This window comes from Cyprinodon variegatus, unplaced genomic scaffold (genome assembly GCF_000732505.1).
Source record: "Cyprinodon variegatus isolate N-32 unplaced genomic scaffold, C_variegatus-1.0 Scaffold431, whole genome shotgun sequence".
NCBI lineage: Eukaryota > Metazoa > Chordata > Actinopteri > Cyprinodontiformes > Cyprinodontidae > Cyprinodon > Cyprinodon variegatus.
The window spans coordinates 55,471-74,554 of NW_015150884.1; the positions used below are offsets into that span (position 1 = coordinate 55,471).

The 19,084-nt window shown below is 39.6% G+C and overlaps 1 protein-coding gene across 1 annotated transcript in view; it reads right to left on the reverse strand.

Moving 5' to 3' along the window:
- Positions 1-19,084, reverse strand: part of llgl1 (lethal giant larvae homolog 1 (Drosophila)) — a 42,142-nt gene that overhangs the window by 9,860 nt on the left and 13,198 nt on the right. The window contains exons 3-12 of the mRNA XM_015388651.1: positions 9,060-9,141; positions 8,807-8,967; positions 8,583-8,729; positions 5,288-5,450; positions 5,075-5,210; positions 4,681-4,735; positions 3,691-3,845; positions 2,607-2,827; positions 1,903-1,970; positions 624-789 (exon numbers count right to left, since the gene is read on the reverse strand). Coding sequence (XP_015244137.1) covers positions 624-789; positions 1,903-1,970; positions 2,607-2,827; positions 3,691-3,845; positions 4,681-4,735; positions 5,075-5,210; positions 5,288-5,450; positions 8,583-8,729; positions 8,807-8,967; positions 9,060-9,141 — 1,354 coding nt within the window. The remainder of the gene's footprint in view (positions 1-623; positions 790-1,902; positions 1,971-2,606; positions 2,828-3,690; positions 3,846-4,680; positions 4,736-5,074; positions 5,211-5,287; positions 5,451-8,582; positions 8,730-8,806; positions 8,968-9,059; positions 9,142-19,084) is intronic.

A 19,084-nucleotide genomic window follows, 5' to 3' on the forward strand; every position in this document is an offset into this window, starting at 1 on the left:
ACACAGGAATCCTGCTCATGCTGGAGCAGAGTTTCTGCGAAACAAAATGCAGGAGAAGCTGGATGCACGCAGATAGAGAGACGGCCCATAGGTCTGGTTTTCATTACAGCTGAGAAAAGGGGGAAGGTCTCTCCATCCCATATGAGGGCCACATTCCTCAACACGCAGCCCTGTTGCCGTGAGACTCAAGATGAGCCATGTGAGCAGAGATAAAAGTCAGAGGAAACAAAGAATGTCCCTTTGAATATGTAGACCTGTTTATTAAGGCATTATTTTCCCATCGCTGTTCAACTTGAAATCCCACATGATATGTGCTAATCCTGCTGACACACCCAAACTCTCCAATATTTACTTCCTGGCTGCTATTATTCAATCTTCCCTCCCTAAATCAGTTTATTTAAACTACAATCAGACTGCAGCTCATTCAAAGCAAAGCTTTAACTGCAAGACCAATAGAGGAGCTTCTGACTCAAATCCAAACACATGAAAAGCATCTGAATGGAAAATAAGGGCTGCAGATGTAGAGTGCAAGGACTGAGAGTGTGTAAAACAGAAAGGCTGAATTAGTTCCCACAGCTGCTGAAATAGGATCCTGGGTCTGAACTGGTCTTTTCAGTTCCCACCTTCCTGAAAGGAGGCCACTCCTCCTCCTGCTGCATGTCCTGGTCGTTGCTCGAGTCGTGAGGCTCGTCGCAGTCGGTGTGGAAGACGTTGGCCGTGCCAAGCTTGTAGAGCGGCGTGAGAGCGACACCCGACGCGTCCCAGAAGCGCACCGTCCCGTCCTCGTGCCTGTTGACATGAGAGAAATTATTCACAGACAGATGCATCATAGCCTGATGATTGTGGCTCAGTAAAAGAAGGGGATTTTTCTGCACAGGAAGCCAAGGCTAAAACTCTGCTCTCAACCTGCAGAGACTATTAATGTCTGTAAAACTGTGACCAGTTTGTTTACTTAAGGATTTTCTTTGCATTTTTCTTTCATTTGATCTGCATTATTTAATGTTTACAGGACAGGTATATAATAAAAAGACATAAAAAGAGATTAAAAGATTGAAATTAAGGCACTAAGATCATAAAAAGAAATCCGTCATTCAACTTTTTTTTTTAAACATAAATGTAGTAAATGGCATTCGTCTAGTGATGCTAAATATCACAAAAGGATGTTTTTCTTTTTTTTTCCCCCCACTGAGCATTTATATTGCTTTCAACAAACCAAGGTTTAAGATGTTTTGAAATTGTCATTCGTTCTTATTTTTATTTAGTTTAGACTTTTTAAATTTTGTTTTAGTTTTAATTCCTTTTTCGTATATTCATTTTTTACTTTAGTTAAATTTTTATATCTTGAAAACCCGTAGTTTAAGTTCCGTTTTTTTTTTATAATTTTCAGCTGCATTATGATGAAGACAAGCAAAAACTAATCCAATTTCTCTTAAAATAATTTTTGTTTTAATCAGTTTTGTTCATTCTTATTTCAGTTTTAGTTAGTTTTCATTTAACTTAACCAGGTTCAAGTTTTTTTTTTATCATTTCAGTCACAGAAAGTGTTTTTTTTTTCTAGTTTTTGTATTTTTGTTAGTTTTAGTTAATGAAAACAAACTTGCACACAAGTAATCAAATAATCAAAAGAGAACACAGACAAAATTTTAAAAAATGTAACATTGTCCTGCGTAGAGATTCGAAAATAATGTACATTTGTTCAGATAAACATTAAATTTCAAGAGTTCCAGTGTGTATAATCTGGTTATCAGTATCAGAGATCACAGCTTTACAGGTTGCAGTTTCCAAACCACATAAACACTCTAACATAACCTCATATCCCCCTTTTGGATTAAGTTTCCTTCACTGAGATACAATAGAAAGGGTAAGACTTCTGATAAAGTAAAAGTGTGTTGAAGAACAAACCCGGTTAAAAGCAGCTCTTGCTGTTTGGGTTGAGGAGCCAGATTCTTCCCTCCACATATGGGCCAGCTCTGCATAAACAGAACAAAGAAGAGGAGAGTTGGAGCAAATTAGGGCTCTAAAATAAGCAGCAGTAATTGTTCACTTACTGAAAAGAAAATGCTTTGTTTTCCATGTCATCGTGACCTCAGCTCAAATATTTACAGCAGCAACTATATTCTGGCCCTTTGTAGCTTTTTATATACGACCCATCTCTTGGGTTTGCCACACGCAAACATAGAGCGGTGATTTATGAACACTACAGCTGTTTGTGTCCGTCTGCATGAGTCTAATCTGCATCCAATCAAACAGCTGACCCAAGCTCAAAGACTAACTGCTCACAACAACTATTTAAGAACACAGTCATTTATCCTTATATCAAGAGTTAGACTCCACAACAATACCTTGTAGGTTGCTCAAAAAAAAGAAGCATTTCACTCTGTGTTGAAGCTTGAAAGTAAACATGAACGTGGAGAGAAAACCATGCTATGTTCCAACATGTCAGGTTAAGCCGTTTACCTCGGATTCCCACGGACTGATTATCCGGATTAAACATTTAAACCACTTAAAAAAAAAACGACCCTGATGTTTACAGTGACAAGCCTACAGATAAATCTTCACGGAGGCCACTGGTTGAAGAAAAGCCCCCTTTTTTATAGATTCCTCACCATGTGTGTCTGCTGTCGGCTCCTCTGTGCTCTGCCTGCGTTAATTAACCTCTCCCAGAGTTTAGGAGGCACGCTAGAGATGTGGAAGGAGCAGGTGATGGCTGATGAGTGAAGGGGAGCGAGGTAAGGCGTGGGAAGAGTGGGCCACCCTGGGGTCTGAAGATCAATCACCACCAGCTCCTCCTCCAGCAGCACCACTAAAGCTGATGGGTCATCAAACTCTAGGAGGATTAAAGAGAAGGAAAATGGGTTATGGAGATATATATAAGATCTCAGAACTCCACAGAGAATAAATTTTCCCAGTAAGTCAGATCAAAACCTGAAACACTGCTACTGATTTAGTCTCCATTTCAGGAGGGGCTTCACACAAAGAGCCATGGCTGCAGCCCCTGCACTGGAGCCACACCGTAAGAAGCCCCTTAAAACTCTAACCACCTCTCTACACAATCCCCTTAAGGCTGAAGTTGAACTTTTTCTGGTGCACTTTAAAAAAAAAAATAAAAAAAAGACATGTTTTCCTTCCACTAAACTTTCCATTAACCTGCTTGGATCTAGAGCTCACGGAACAGCTAGCAAAACGCCAATAAATCCTTGAAAAATGTATTGTTTATATAAAAAAAAATCCATATACCGTAACTTTCAGACTATTAGCCGCACCTGAATATAAGCCGCAGAAGCTAAATTGCATGATTTGTACATATACAAGCCGCACCGGACTATAAGCCGCAGGTTTTATATGTTTAATGTCCATCTTTCTCGCTGTCGTTCTGTCTCGCAGTAAAAGTCTGCTTCTGGAGGACCTCTGCATTCCCCCTCGCGCGGCTACCGTACTTGTGTTTTGAAGCAAATGTGACGTCAACATGGTGGATGATCAAATCCATAGATTTAGGTATTACCCTAGTGGCTGTTAGCTGTAAAAGTCCATAGATAAGCCGCATTGTTATATAAGCCACAAGGTCGAAAAATGGGGAAAAAATCGCGGCTTATAGTACGAAAATGACGGTAATATGAGAGTTTTACTGTCTGAATGAAATTACCAACTAAAATAAATAACTGATGAAAAGATGCAGGTCTGTAGGTCCACCTTTGTCCGGCTCCATGTTGTGGATAGTGAAGAAATCGATCACTCGAGATGTGAAGTCCAGGGTGACGTGCTCCTTATCCTGCTGAATGGACAGACAGTGGCGGTCACCGTAGCTGGCTCTGGGCATCCCCCCACTGTATAACAGCACTGGAGAACTAGTGGAAGCAAAACAGCACAAAACATTATAGAGCTCATAAATATAATCATGCTGACTAACTTTACTGTCATTTCTCTCTCTCTTTCTCTCAGGTCAGGATGAGACACTTCTGGACAATCAGTTTTTTTATACCGATAAAGACCCTCCGCTGTTACAAAATACTGTTCCAATACTTCTCTAAAATCAACTCTCCAAGCATACAGCAAAACAACCACTTGACCTATAAGCATTGGGACTCTACTGTGGCTTTTCTTGACAGCTACAAAAAAAATTGGTCTTTTTTACTAAAAGGCATTTTTCCCCGGAACATCCAACTCACCACAAAAAAAATATTAAACTAAAATTCAAAGAAATGCTGGATAAAGTAATTCAAACTGCTTTTATATCAAAATAACTATGAACTACTAGTGATGAACTGTGGAGCTAAAACATTGCAAAACAAATCAATTTAAACCTGGGGGAAAATAAGTAAAAAAAAAAAAAAAAAGTTTCAAGTTTATTTTGTCCACCGTCTGTGCTAAAACATGGCCACAAGTTTAAAGCTAAAAAACAAAGTTTGAAAAAAAAACAATAAAACTTGAATCTGAAAAGTAGTTTATTGCTAAAACAAATGTTTATTTTTCAGGTTTAAATGTTTTTTTTTTTTTTCTTTTGAACAAACGTTTTCTTTTTCCAGATTAAATTTTTTGAAAAATGTTTTTTTTTTTTAAAAAGGTATGCATTTTTTCCCCCCCAAAATAAACTTTATGGCCCCAATTTAGCTACATAAGTAACTGCTTAGAGAAATCATAAGCAGTTTTAACACCAACTAAAGAGAAGCTTTAAATACTTACCCCGTCTGTGAAGTCCTCCACAGGATCTTATTAATGGCCTTACATGGAAATGGGCCTGAAAGTCAAACACACAAACTGTGAGAACATGTGGTCCAACTAAAACTACCATCCCATGTGTCTTTATGTACAAACCAAACAGATAAATCTGTGAAAATATAAAGAAGACAAGTTTAAAGCTTTAGCAGCCATAGTTCTACATCCCATCTAATTAGCTCAAAACAAGAGCAAACTAATCTTCCAAAGACTCTGCAGGTCGTGGCCTTTCATGTAGACGTTGGACATCAGACTGTCTAAACAGGAAAGAGAACTTCTCCAGATCACACCAGCGCCTCAAACATCATCCAAGCGGTGACAACAGTAACATGATGAGTGTGTCTGCATGAGCATTTCTCACCGTACGGGATGGTGGAGGATGCTGGCTGGTGAGTATACGTGTTGCCGCTGGTTACAGGCCAAACAGCGTAGCCTCCGTCATTATGGGAACTAACAAACAGGCTTCCAGAGCGTTCCCACACCAGGCTCTCCAGCTGCTGCAGGAAGGTTAACACACAACAATCAGACATGAAAACGCATAAATAATGTGACCTAGGCTTTGAGATGGATGTACCTGTTTGCCGAGGAACAGCTGGTCGGCATGGCGAGCACCCAGGTCCCACAGGACCACCAGGCCGCGGCTGTAGCCAATCAGGATCTTCCCTGGCTGCTGAGGATGTTCCTGGAGGGATTCCACTGGTCCCAGTGACTTCCCACATCTGTAGTCATCTGGCAGGCTGGGGATGAAGAGGAAAAAAATAAATAAACATACAAAAATAGAAAACATCTGTTAACTTTCCCCATTAAAGAAAGATTTGACAAGAAGTTAGGATCTTTGGTTACTTCCAGGTATTAACTGGAATTTGAAAGGACACCATGGGGACCTCTGAAAATAATAAATACCACATTAGAGATGGAAGGTGTCTGTGTTATAGAGGCGCAGCAAGATCGCTGGTTCAAGATTCACTGTCCCTCTGGGTCCATGAAAACAACCCTTTTAGCCCCAGAATGTTCCAAGCTCTTAAAAAAAAAAAAAAAAATTGAAATTTTTTTTTTCCTTTTTTAAAGACTAGCAGAGCAACTTAAATATAACTTCTCCTGCCATGCTCTGCTACTACCTATAGCAAAACTAGAATGAGTGGCTAACTTCCCTCGAACTATCGCCTAATCATACCGTACCTATATTTAAATAAAGCTCAAATAGCAACAGAGACAACATATCCTTTTTGTAGCCATCATTTCCTCATTAAGTTTGCTCCTGCAAATGTGGATGACCTAACCGTCTTTTCGAGAAATGATTATGGATCCCTACAGGATGAGTCAATCTGACCTCAGATCAGCAGAAAATGGATAGATTGAGACATAACTGAGAACTATAGCAGTGGCAGCATCATGAGGAACTGCTTTCCTGCCAAATGTATCGGTGTGTTACACACGCACACGCACACTGGGTGAAACAATAGATTAAACTCAAACAACAGCTCCAAGACAAAACACAAACCAAACCTCTACTGATGAAGTTTATTATCATTTAATACTATTATATTTATGTATTAATATTGCTCATTTGATCATATATTTAATTTGTATTTTGTTTACTTTTTTCACTTTTATTTCTTTACCCATTTACCTTTATACATTGTAATATTGTATGAAATTCAATGAATTGTGTGTAACCTTAGAACCAAGCTCTTAGAAACTTCAAAGAAAGGAACGGGAGGGATAACGATTACAGAAAGAAAGAAGCTGCTGAAAACAGTTCATGTTCTCAGCTGATTCAGAGATCTCTTTTGTTTACATCAAACCGTTTCTTTCTTTTATAAAACAATCGACCATGAGCAGAAGAGATAAGCTACAATTCAGGCTGTCAACATGAAGATGGAGCAGAGTTGGAGGTTGTGGATTGGACATTCCTCTGAGGCAGAGCAGGAATGTGGAGCATGACACACCCTGGAGATGTCAGAGGAATCCCTCAGCCAAGAGAAAGAGATAGAGGAAGAATGGGAGAGGAAGCAGCAGAGAGGGGAAGAAATCCAAACCACTGAGGTTTTCTGGACTCTTCAGTATTGATTAAGCAGAGCAAGGCCTTAACACAGACGGACAAAACATCTGCCTGCTGCACCGGAGCTTGCTGAGGAGGATTCTCTCCAGACACACAGAGCCAGAAACATTCCTAAAAAAAAAAGGGTGCCATTGTCTCTGTCTGTCTGCTAACAAGTATTTTTAGGGAATCCAGCATCCTGTTGCAGAATCCTGGCAATGGACCATAGATCTCTGGGTCTGTGTGTGCTCGGATTCACACGCAGCTCCTTTCCTCTGCATGTGGACGCTTGGACATTCAGCTAAAACACGACCGGAACACAGAGTTTTGGCAGCTGGTAAAAAGCATCACTGTCTGAAATCTCCAATCGTTTCCACACTCTCTCTCTCTCTCACTCACACACAAACAAACAGGGCCTTCACTACAGCGCAGCTCTGCTGGCTTCGGTTAACGAGGGATGGCTCCAGCCGCCATGATGAAAACAAATACAATCTATTTAAGTGCCATCACACTTAAACAGGTTCAGATTCAATCATCATGTAGTGATGGCAGAACAGTGACGTCACTCTTTATGGTTTCAATTTTTATTTTCTCAAGTTTTCCATTTTTTGCCAAAAAAAACTTAAGACCTTATTAAACAAATAACATCATGGACCAGGTCAGCCTGCTGCTGCTAAGAACAACAATAACATCTGGATCAGCAGATGTGTGTGAGAGACCTGCTCAGCTGGACTGTTAAGGGTTTGCTAGAAGTTGCACTGCGACACAAAATAGAGACACAGAAGGAAAGATGTATGAAGATGCAGCCATTCTGCATCACTTACAGGCCATTTAGAAACAAATTAAAATTTATTTGAAAAGTTGATCAATTTCACTCATATAGAGGGATATTTTAGTCAATTATTCATATTAAACTGGGTTTTTATGATATAATATAAATCCTTAAAGGTATAGTAGAGGATTTTCGCAAATTCTGAAAGAAAATGCACACACACAACCCTGTACCCGCTCCCAAGAGGGAACGCCTATTAAGCGTGTACGAGAGCATGCACGAGCCGATTTCTCCTTGACGATTTGCAGGGACGCAATGATAAGAATGTTGCTTGGATTGATCTCAAGTCATCCATATTTATATATAAAAAGTTTCCCTGCAAATAGGACTACTGGTATATTAAAGTAATCATGACATGCTTTTATGTGTGTGTGCGCTGCAGTGGAAATTTGGACATGTTTGCGGGGTAAATCAGGATCTGTGGCCAGCGTACAACTACTAACGATGCAATTTACAAAATAAATAAACTTATCTTCGCTGGAAAGTTACAATATAGAGGTAGTTAACGTAGATAAAACACTCTGGTCATGTTTCTCTCTTCTAAGAGCTTCTCCCCTTCGCAGACACTTTATAAACACTTTTTTTCTCTTCAACCCTTTGTCATTTTCAAAGAACCCCGTCAATGACTGGCTGAAACCGTAGCTCACCACATAAAAGTGTGCATGCGCAGACAAAGTTGGCTAACTGAGGACGAGCACGTAGGACGGCTTTACGTAAACACATCAGTCCTCCATGAACATTGACATTACAGAAAACCAACAAAAAAAAATAAAACATCCACCTAAATGCCAGGAATGTTCAGGGTTTATTATGTTGACATAGGTTATGGAAAAAGGCTGCTGACTTGACAGTTCTCCAGCTGACAGTCATCCAATATTATTGCCAATAAAGAGTAGGACCCAAATATTGAAAATAATGCTCAAGCTTTGTTTTTCTTTTTTATATTTCCCTTTTTTCATAAAGACGACTTCCTGTTCATTCCTCAGTCCGTCTCACCTCTGCGTGACCTGGTCCTGAAGCAGCGTCTGGTTCTCCTTTAACACGAGCCGGGGCAACTCCAGAAAATAGACACCTCCTCCTTCTGTTCCGATGCAAAGCAGGTCGCAAGACTTTAGTAAGAGGAGGACAGTCATCCGCGTAGCACTGACCGAGTAAGCAGAGAGAAATGGGTGAAGATACAGATTTGACGCTTGCAGCATTCCAGGATGTCTCCATCCTACCTGCAGCTCTCGATCCCAGGCCTTCCAGGCAGGGTGTAGCTATCCACTTGTTTAAGACAAACTCCGCCCTCTTTCTTTGTCCCGCCTACTTCTCTGTGAAGCCCGACTACCAGCTCCCACAGATGAATCGTGTTGTCATCCAGCAGCGACAGGAGACGGCCCTAAGAGTCAGGTTTCACACAGCATTAAGGTAACATTAAAGAAAAAAAATTATCAACTTATAGAAGGTAAGAGGAGTTGTTATTAACCTCACCTGACCAGGTAGGAAGTGGATCTGTGTCACAGCAGTGGTGTCTTTATGTAGTCCTGTGAACTCCACACCTGGAGCCCCGTAGCTGAGAAGATCTGGTCAAGGAAACCCACAACTCGGGAAACTTATCTGCACAAAAATGAACTAAATCTGCTCTTCTACTCTGCCATGAGCTTCTGAGGAAACCAAAATGGAGTTTAAGATTTCAGGAAGGACACCGCCAAAAATTAAAAAGCTTCATAGTGACCTGATGAATCTGAGATGAAAAGACAATAAGAACCCTGCTATTATTTAATATTGCCTACATTAAAGCATAACAGTTATGCTGTGGAGGTCACTTTCAGCTGCTTTGCACTGCAAGTCAGCTGGCTGGAAAGAGGCTGCTACAGAAAAAAAAAATAAAATAAAAAATAAATCAAAATCAGCTGTTTAAAATGGTTTCCAACTTTGCAAAAAGCTTGAAGTGAGGGTGTTTAATTTAATTCACAGTTACAATCCAAGGTTCTTTTACCAAGCCACAGAAAAGCTTATTTATTTCATTCATCAACGTATTTATTCAGGCTGAGAGAGCGAGATGTAACCACTAACAGAAGGCTCTGTGTTTTGTCCGTTTAAGCTTTAGTCCACTATGAAACACATTGGGATCTGGGATGTTAGCCGACTTTTGGAAGGCTCAGAGTTAGGATGTACATTCCAGAGAAAACAGGGACTGAGGTTTTTACTATTACTAACCATGCCAGCAAATATGTTAGGAGTTTAAAAGCTTGTAAAGATGCTGGTCTTTAAATTAAAATGTTGGTAAAATCCTGTTTTAAAACATGTCTTTCAACAGGATGAATAAAAGACATAAACATCTAAGATCTAAACATGTTATTGCTCTTAAAAGAAACAATTTCTGGGAGGTTTCACTTTTAAAAGCAAAAAAAGAGTTTAAAAGTTTAAAACGTTTTTCTAAATCTGTAGTTTCATTTTTCACAAGCTCGATTTCTCCTGTAATCTACATTTTCTTCTCCTTCCTGCTTACAAACAATTGCAGATATACGCTGATATGCATGTCATTAAAGCCATGAGACTTTATACATACTGTATATGCAAACTAAATGTAGAAAATATCTGGAACATTTTTTACATACCCACCCAGGTAAAAATAGAAACAAGACTTGTTAAAACTCCTCATACTAATCCTAACCCTGTAAACTAGAGGGCAGAAAAGTATTTTGGTGCAATAATAGAGAAAGTAGAGAACTATAAACAAAGATCATAGCAATTATCAATGCTAGATGACGCACAGGCTTAAAACCACTCATTTGTGTGTGTAATTACCACGCCTCTTTTTCTTAGGATACTAAATGAAGTAGAGCTGATAAACTAGGGACTACAATCAAAAACTGTTGCACTGTAGGCAAAACTGAGCTCATTAAAAGCTACACACTTTAATAAATGTGTGTGTGTAAAGTACTTACTCCCTGTTGAACCCAGTGCTTACATAAGGCTGTGGGAATCTAGATCTGAGTTACTGGTTTTTTCGTTGCACACAATCCTATTACTCTTTATGATCCTTTCTGGATTGTCAACAAAATGTAAACATTACAGGCTTCATTTTTAGACTTATGTGCTCTTATTCTGTCCTTTCTGACACAGATCTTCCTCTATTTTTTTCTCATTATTTCCACTTCTTTTCTTCCATTGTGTGATACCCATAAACTCTGAGCCTTTATTGCCTTTCCCCAGTGTTTTAACCCTTACCTTACACCGCTTTCCACTCAAAGAAAGCAGGGGCCCACTGGGGTTTTGTGGAGAAACCTTTCTCAGCTCCTATTCTCATTCGTAGTAAGTCCTCTCCATTTCCACCTCATCTCTACCAGTTCGCTTGTCTTTTTCTTTTCAATTAAATCCCCACCATATGTGCTGCGGCCCACTGCTGATCCCCTGGAGGCCGAGCAGAGTGTTACACTGGCATTCCAGAGTGTTGTCACTGCCTGGCTCTGTGTTTTATTCACTACAATAACACATGCCTCAAACAGCTGGAGGCCGAGGTGTCGGAGGAACAATCATTCACAAGTCAAGAACTGCAAGCCTAAAGAAAAAAAGAAACTGACACCAAAAAAGGTGACCAATGACAAGCATGCAAAATGTTAAAAATATAAATAATACATCTATTTTCCAAGTAAGTTCATTTGTTTACAAAGTTTATAAGATATGTATTCCCTTTGTTACTTTTAAACTTACATTAAAACAACGGATTTATTACCAAGTAGAGCATAATTGGGGAAAAAATAAAAGAGGAATGGTTTCAACATTTAACTAGTTTAAATATAAAAAGTTTGGTATGCATTCATTCAGCCCTCAAATAAAATCCAGTGCATAATTTAACAATTTGTTATGAATCTAGAAGTTCTGTAAAAACCCAAGGGGTTTACTAAAACGTTAGTGAACAGAAAAAAACATTATAGAGACCAAAGATCAAAGACGACGAGTCAGATTAAGTTATAAAACACAGCAACACAGAATTGAACACAGAATTCTCTTCAATTCATCACTTGAAAATCTTAGGAGTTTGGTAACACTGCTAACCTACAAAGACATGGCCGTCCACCTAACTGAATGACTGTAGAGAGGGAGGGAGTATTCAAGAAAGAAGCAAAGAGGTAAAACAAAATTAAAGAGTGCCATAGCTAGGCCACAAAAAAAAAAAAAAAAACAGAATCCCCACATTGTGGCCTACATGGTAGTGGCACCATCATGCTTTGGGGGTACTTTTCTTATAAGGAGACCTAATCTACATCCGCTCCAGGCAGATGCGAACTTAAAGGCACTATAGGAGATCTTGTAACAACGGTTCCAGCAAGCTATATTTTTGAACATACACAACCATGCCTCTCCCTTTAGACCCCTCGACACCACGCCTTTAAAACACATGAACGCGCATGCTGTCTGCAGCGTGTCTAGAGCAGCAGGAGCAGCGCTGATGATGCAAAGCGCTATGATCACTCCACTGAAACAGTTTTATTAACGGCTAAATTAACTTAAAATGCCGAAATCTGCCAGCAAAACATGTTTGCTTTTATTATCCTGGTGCCTGCAATTTGGATTACGTACATGAAAAACGCCTTCCAGCGGTTTTCCGCGGCGGAGGCGACCGGGCCAGAGTCTGCTGTTGAATGGGATTCCTAGTGACAGCGCACCGCTGGTGTACGGGAATCTGAGCGGCTCCGACAGAAATAATATCTGAAGGCAGGATGGTAATACGGATAAACTGACAATGCTTTTCAGGTGGACTTTCTGACTTAAAAATAGATTCAAACTACTTTTTACCCACTCTTCACAGCAAATATACCTGCCATTGTTACAGGCAAAGAAAGGATAGGGTAGCTCCACCCAACGTGCATCAGACCCACTTTTTCCACCACGCAGCCAGAGCAGCAACCGGGATTTTGGTCAACTACAGTGCAGCACATAGTCGAAACAGGGAGCCAGCGGAGGGACGAAATGACCAAACCTGAACTGGTGACGGTAATCTGGACACCTGCGTCCTTGTGCTTCCCCCGCCTGCCTTACCTAATGTGGGCACCCTAGCAAAGATGCGTCAGCCACGCGTCAGAACTAAACTTGTACAAGCATCAAAAATTAAGCAACGCGTGCGTTTTTGCTGCTCTTGTTGCTTTAGGTGTGAACGTAGCATAACAGTGGCTAGCTTCCAGCCATGGCGTCCTGCACGAGCATTGGGGGGGTCAATTCGTTCAGGGTACGCGCACAAGGGAGAGGGACAAGCAGACGGCCATGATTGACATGTCATGGAACCAATCGTATACAACAGACCTCTTTTGTGACTGGTTGGGGTTATTGATTGATTTCTCACTGTAGTGGGGACCATTTATTTTAGTGTCACTTCCAAACCTTCTATTTGACTGCTTGCTAAGTGGCTGTGGGCAGAAAAGATCTCAGAAAAGATGCGTCAGAAAAGATCTCCTACTGCACCTTTAACAGAAAATACAGTTTATCAATAAAAGCAGACAGTGTTGCTGGGTAACGGTATGAAGTTTCTTGAAGGGGCAGCAGTAAGATCACACTAAATATTTAGAAATCACATCACTCCAAAAGGAAACTGAATGATTTTGAAAGTTGATTATTTATATACTATTACTTTTGTCAGATTTTAGTTGTTTGTGACAAGTTGTCAGAGGCAGAAAAAAAAACTTGAGTGAGGTGGAGGATTATTTTCAGACAGGTCCAGTAGTGGCATAATAGTTCAGTATAAAGTCTAGACATGAGTTCATGTGAGAATTTATGACAAAACTTAAACCTAAATATTACAAGCACCCTCTAAATAACTGAGCTTCAGATAATTAACTAAATAAATAGTAAAAAATACTATGGTTAAAGATTTCAGTGTGTAAACATAATAGAGAAAAATCCACTAAACACCCAGAGCTGCTGGACGCTACTAATTTAAATTTTGTTTGTTAAAAGGAAATAAACATGTTTAAAAAAGGTCAAAGTTTTTTAATGATTTTATAAGGTACTTGTTGCTGAAAATGTGACGCCTGACATTCCAAAATAGCGCAAAAACCTCAGAAACGGCAGAGAAAAGTTTGTCCAGAGGAAAAAAATATTTTTTTAAAACTCCTTTTCTTTATTCGCTTATATTAGTCAAGCTCCTTTATATCTGCTTAAAGCCATAAATGAGGAACTACAATCTGCCAATAAGAACAAACAACCCAGAAAAATGTTTCGCCTTTTTTAATTCATTAGATAGCTGGACTGAAACCAGGTGATCCTAAGTGGTTGGATTTTTGTTGCAGTAATTTTATGTTGTTCCAAACTCAGTCATCAAAAACCTATATGGCTTCCTGCACATGTTAGGGTGGAATAAGGTGGGGGAGGGGGGACCACTAATGGCTATTTGGGAGTATGTCACAGCCTTGCCTTTTAACCCCCCAGCTGCACCCTTAACAGGACCGAGACTAAAAGTAATTCCTTTTTGTACCACACAAGAATATCCATGGGGCAGGAAGACAGTGAAGATAATGAGATATTTTTATTGTCAGTCAGTAAAACCTTAAAGCTGAAGTGTGACACATGATTCACAACTCTGAGACACACAGAGACCTCGACAGCTTCCTGGTTGCATTGTGTCAGTGAACAGCTGGCGGAGGGATCCCCAGCTATGATGTCAACACTTCCTCACACAGCTTAGGCCTCTGCTGCTCAACTGCCTCAATAAATGTGTCAGTTTGTCTAATTAAAGCTCTTTCACCGTCCATGGGGTCTAAATATTGGTCAGCATTACGAGTACTTGGAGTTGACTAATCTTTTCTCCCACCTTTTGTTATCTTGATGCAATCTATATTTACAAATTTAACTCCATCTAGTCTTCCTTAATTTACAATCAGATCTCGCCTCTGAAATCTTTTAAAGAAAACTTAAACAATATACAAGAATTCTCATGTTAAACTGGTAATCATAAATAATCTGGTGATAAAAAAAACATAGCTCACATCTTAGGCCATAAGTTTACTCATTTAGTTTAAGCACTTAGCTTTAAAACACAAAAGTTGAGACATTTTGTAGAAATCCAAAGAAAGAACACCACGAGAAAAAAAAAGAAGAAAAAAGCTTTATATAAGAAAAAAGAAGACCAGCCTAACACTCTACTGGTTGCAAGATTTGCCAATAGTCAAAAACAACAAAGAGCCACACCGTACTATGCCAATATGAGCCGACCAAATAGTCTCTACCACACAGATTCACAACTTGGTCTCCATGCAACACACTCAGTGTAAATCCTAATCCGTTCCCCAGACCTTACTCATCACAACTCCAGTCCTAATCCTTCCGTCTTGCTCTCAACTTATCCAGAAACTATTATTAACACTAAGTTTTAAACTCCAAATAAAGGCATCACTTTGTACTGTTGAGGAGCAAAATTTCAGACCCCTAAGTTGTCTCGATTGAAAAAAAACAACAACTCAATACAAGTGCAACTGCCCGTTGATGCAGATAGAGAGTGAGGGAGACGCAGTGTTAGTGGGGATAAAACGATTTCACGGTCTGAATACACACAAACAGAAGGCATTGTCCCCCTTATGGACACTCAGCCAACACCCTATAACACAGAAAACTGTGGCAGAAAACAGAAATGAACAGGAAGAGAGGACAAAGCCCCCTGGATTTAAGAAAAGATGCAAAAGTTGACCACACGCACAAAGACAATTGAGCCTCAAAAGCATAAGAAATGTTTGACTGGTTTGTTCTAAAACTCCTCACGCCCACCCCTCATATCCACTTGGTTCATTCCTTGGAAAAACAACGATAAATGTCCGTTAAAAGACAAAGAAAGAGACAAGCCAAGTAACTACACCCACCAACTAAAGAAACAAACGTACATCATTTGCAGATTGCCACTCCTGCTTTGACTCCTCTGTTAACATCAACATCAAGCATTTAAAAAAGATGCACTTCACCATAGACCGTAAACAAATAGATTTAGGGAAACCCTTTAAAAAGGAAAGGCATTTTAATATAGATTCCCAATAAGAAAGATTCCTTTGAAAACATTTGATGCATAAAAGTCAACCGAGCGCAAATTTGTACTGCTGTAGCAACTCTGACATAACCACATACACTGAAAGAGGCACTACTCTAGAGACAGGTGGTCTACGGGTTGAGAACCTTTAGTAAAATACTAGTTTCAAACAAAATCCATAACATGAGCTTATGCCCTCATTAAAAATCAAAAAAAAAGACACAAATATTTCTGCAAATTAAAGATTAAGAAACAGCCTATGCAGGCTGAAATCACTCTTTATAGTTCTAATCCAGAGAGGAAAGAAACCTTGTTAGCAGAAAGCTAACATTTCTCTTCTACTTTTTCCTTTCGAGTGATGCAGCTACCTTGATTTGTCAGAACACATAAATGTTTGCTTTTTTGCACAACGACTCCCTCATTCAACGGCCCGTCAACTAGCTTCAAACAGGGGAGATGCTTTGTTCCGTAAAAAACAGGCCTGTCCAACCTGCTGCCAAGAGTTTGCACACGTGCAGCTATTTGATTATGAGGATGTGTGGGTTAGGAGTTCAACAGAAATATTTGGAGCAAAAGAGAATAAGAAAAGGTAGAGCCACAAAACGCAAGGAAATCATTAGTTCAAGAGTCTTTTTATATTAAAAGATATACATCATGGATGTGTTTAAGACAAGGAAATAAGGGAGAGTAAAAATATATATATATATTTAAAAAGATTAGGCAGTAGGAACATCAAGAGTTACAAAAAGTAGGTTTAAAGGTACCTACAGCGTTTTCTGTTATCTCTATGAAAAGGCTCATTCACAGATGATTAAACGGTCAGTGAAGGGAAAGTCGAATTTTGAGAATGCATGCATGCGGATAGAACGAAGAAACACTGTGAGTGGGCTTAGTTGACACATGGATAGGGCACAGCCAAACTTGGCAGTAGTTGAAATGTCCTGTCAGCTAACTTTCCCTTAACCAATCAGGGACTGGGTATGGTTGTGACATAGGGAGAGGAGACAATTTTTTAATTTTTTTTTATTAAAATCTCACTAAAGGTTAATAAGTCCACCTGCCACGGGATCCTGGACAGACAGAAGTCTCGCAGGAAGCAGATTTCCAGTCACAGCTCCTTTGAGCGGGTGGTGGTACTGAGCAAATGAGAGGATGCGGTGGACCTCAGGATTACTGAATCCTTGTTCGGCTTTCCATATTACAGATTAAGCCGTGACTTGCTTGATGACATTTAATAACTGACATCTCTCCGGAAAGGGGTTCAAACTATTTTCAAGGCTTTTGCCTTAAAGGCCTTTGCACAGATTTTACCCGCCTCTCACCCGTAGACAGCTGAAGATAGGCACCATTACCCATTGCGACCCCAGCAAAGAAGTGTGATGGAAAATGGACACATGGATGAATGAATGGATTCAAAAAATATATATATTTTTAAATTGAGCCAATTATCCCTCCCAGGAGTTACTGGCTGATCAAAATTACTCTGGCAATTAGTCTCCACAATTTACTCACAACAAAACCAAGAACACCATCTAAAGCAGGCATGCCCAAAGGGCCACTTTTCTGCAACTTTTAGAGATTTTCCTGCTTTAACACAGCTTATTATGATGTTTACAATTCAGCAACAGTCTGTTAATCAGCTATTAATGGAATTCACCTGTGCTGAGATAGGCAAAACTCTAAAACCTGCAGGATAGCGTCCACCAAGGACCAACTTTGGGCATGATGAGCAGAATGACATCTCAGTAGTTCAGTGTCGATGCATCTATAAACCTGTGGACTATTTTCCTGAATTTACTTTGGGTCCGAAGTTCCCGCACTGTTCAGTGGTTGTGACGTCAAGCGCGTATGATAAATGGGTCCAACTTCCCAAACAATCGAAGTGTTAAATTCAAGATTGATTTATGGATTTTCAGAAATAACCAGCATCCAGCTTAACTTAGACATGAATGGTAACTCCATGTAAGGTGAAAAAAATAACCTTTTTAAGTATGAGTACGAGAACAAGCAGCACAGTGCCGCAGTTCTGTGCTTTTGCTACAGGTGGCAGCATCTTTAGAAAATTCCATAATGCCTCTTTAAAATGAAGCATTTTCTTCTTTTTTTTCAGGGCGACATTTGGTAAAGTGGTGAGACAAAAGTGGAACTTTTTGGATGGTTTGTGTCTAGTTACATTGTGCATAAAACCAACACAGTATCTCAGAAAGAGAAAATATGCAAATGTGAAGGTCTAGAACTGCCTAACTTCCACCTTATTAACGACCCCATGAGGCCCACCAGGAAATCTTTCAGCAGAATGTCTGGCCATTAGTTTCTGGTCTGACGTTCAAGCACACTTGGTTTATGCAGCAGGTCAATGATTCAAAGCACAACAATATGTGTGCCTCTGACTGACTCACAAAATAAGAGGGAGGTATTTGGAGTGGCCTAATGAATGTCCGGACCTTAACCCGATTGATAAGCAGTTTCATGAATTGCAGTTGATGCATCTTATTAGTTCAACAAATTAGGTTAATGAAAAATTTTTTCCTACATATTACCATGTTTGTATCAAGAAAAAAGGCTTTTCTTTTTAACATTTACTCCCTCGTGAAAGTTAATTTTATTTGAGTAACAATAAACATGGAATTCAGACCAAAGCATGGCAGTTCCACTGTTTATAGACCACAAGATCTATGATTGATGATTGAATTGGAAAAGGAAGAACTTATGATACGTCCCTTTCAACAGACTAACTTTTCTTGCCACAATAAACATTATGTTTACTTTAAAGAGATAAACAAACATTTGGGATGATCAAGCTGCAAAGCTGAAACAGCTGAACATGGGTTAACGTGTAATGAAACTCAACAATTGTGTAGGAAAATTTACTTTTTTCCAGTGAACATTAGTCGTCTCCCTGATGTCGCAAAAAGTGCATGAATCACAGTCTGAAAGCACTCATTTCCCTGGAATGTTCTGCATTTAAAACAAAAGCCGTTTCACATCACCAAACAGTGGTGACCACAGCTACAGTCAAACTGGGAACAGGACATAAGCTTCAGCAGAAAAGCAGCGAGGTAACAAGATGGACCCAATGCATAATCAAGTTGGGGGATTTAAATTAAGATTCAACAGATGGGACCACAGGAGAAAGATAAATACATGAGCAATCTTTAATCAACATGCATCAAAGCTCTTCTGCGAGTATCAGCTCACGCTCTGCTAGCTGATACTAAAGCTTTATTGTCACAGTTTCAAAGTGACTCAGCAAGAGCCGACTATCAAGCAATTGTTTTCAACTTAAAAACAAATTAAAAAAAGAAATGAAAAAACCGATTGATCAAGTTAAACCCTCTGGTATCTGATGTGTCGAGGTGCAGAGTTTGGAAATCCTCTCCGCTGCAAGCACTCCTCATCCCAGGCAACTGCCTCGGTCGTCTAGGAAACCATTTTAAATGCTCCCCTTTACTAAGACTAGACTCAGCAACAAAGCTCTTACTTTGCCAATCCACGCAAGCAT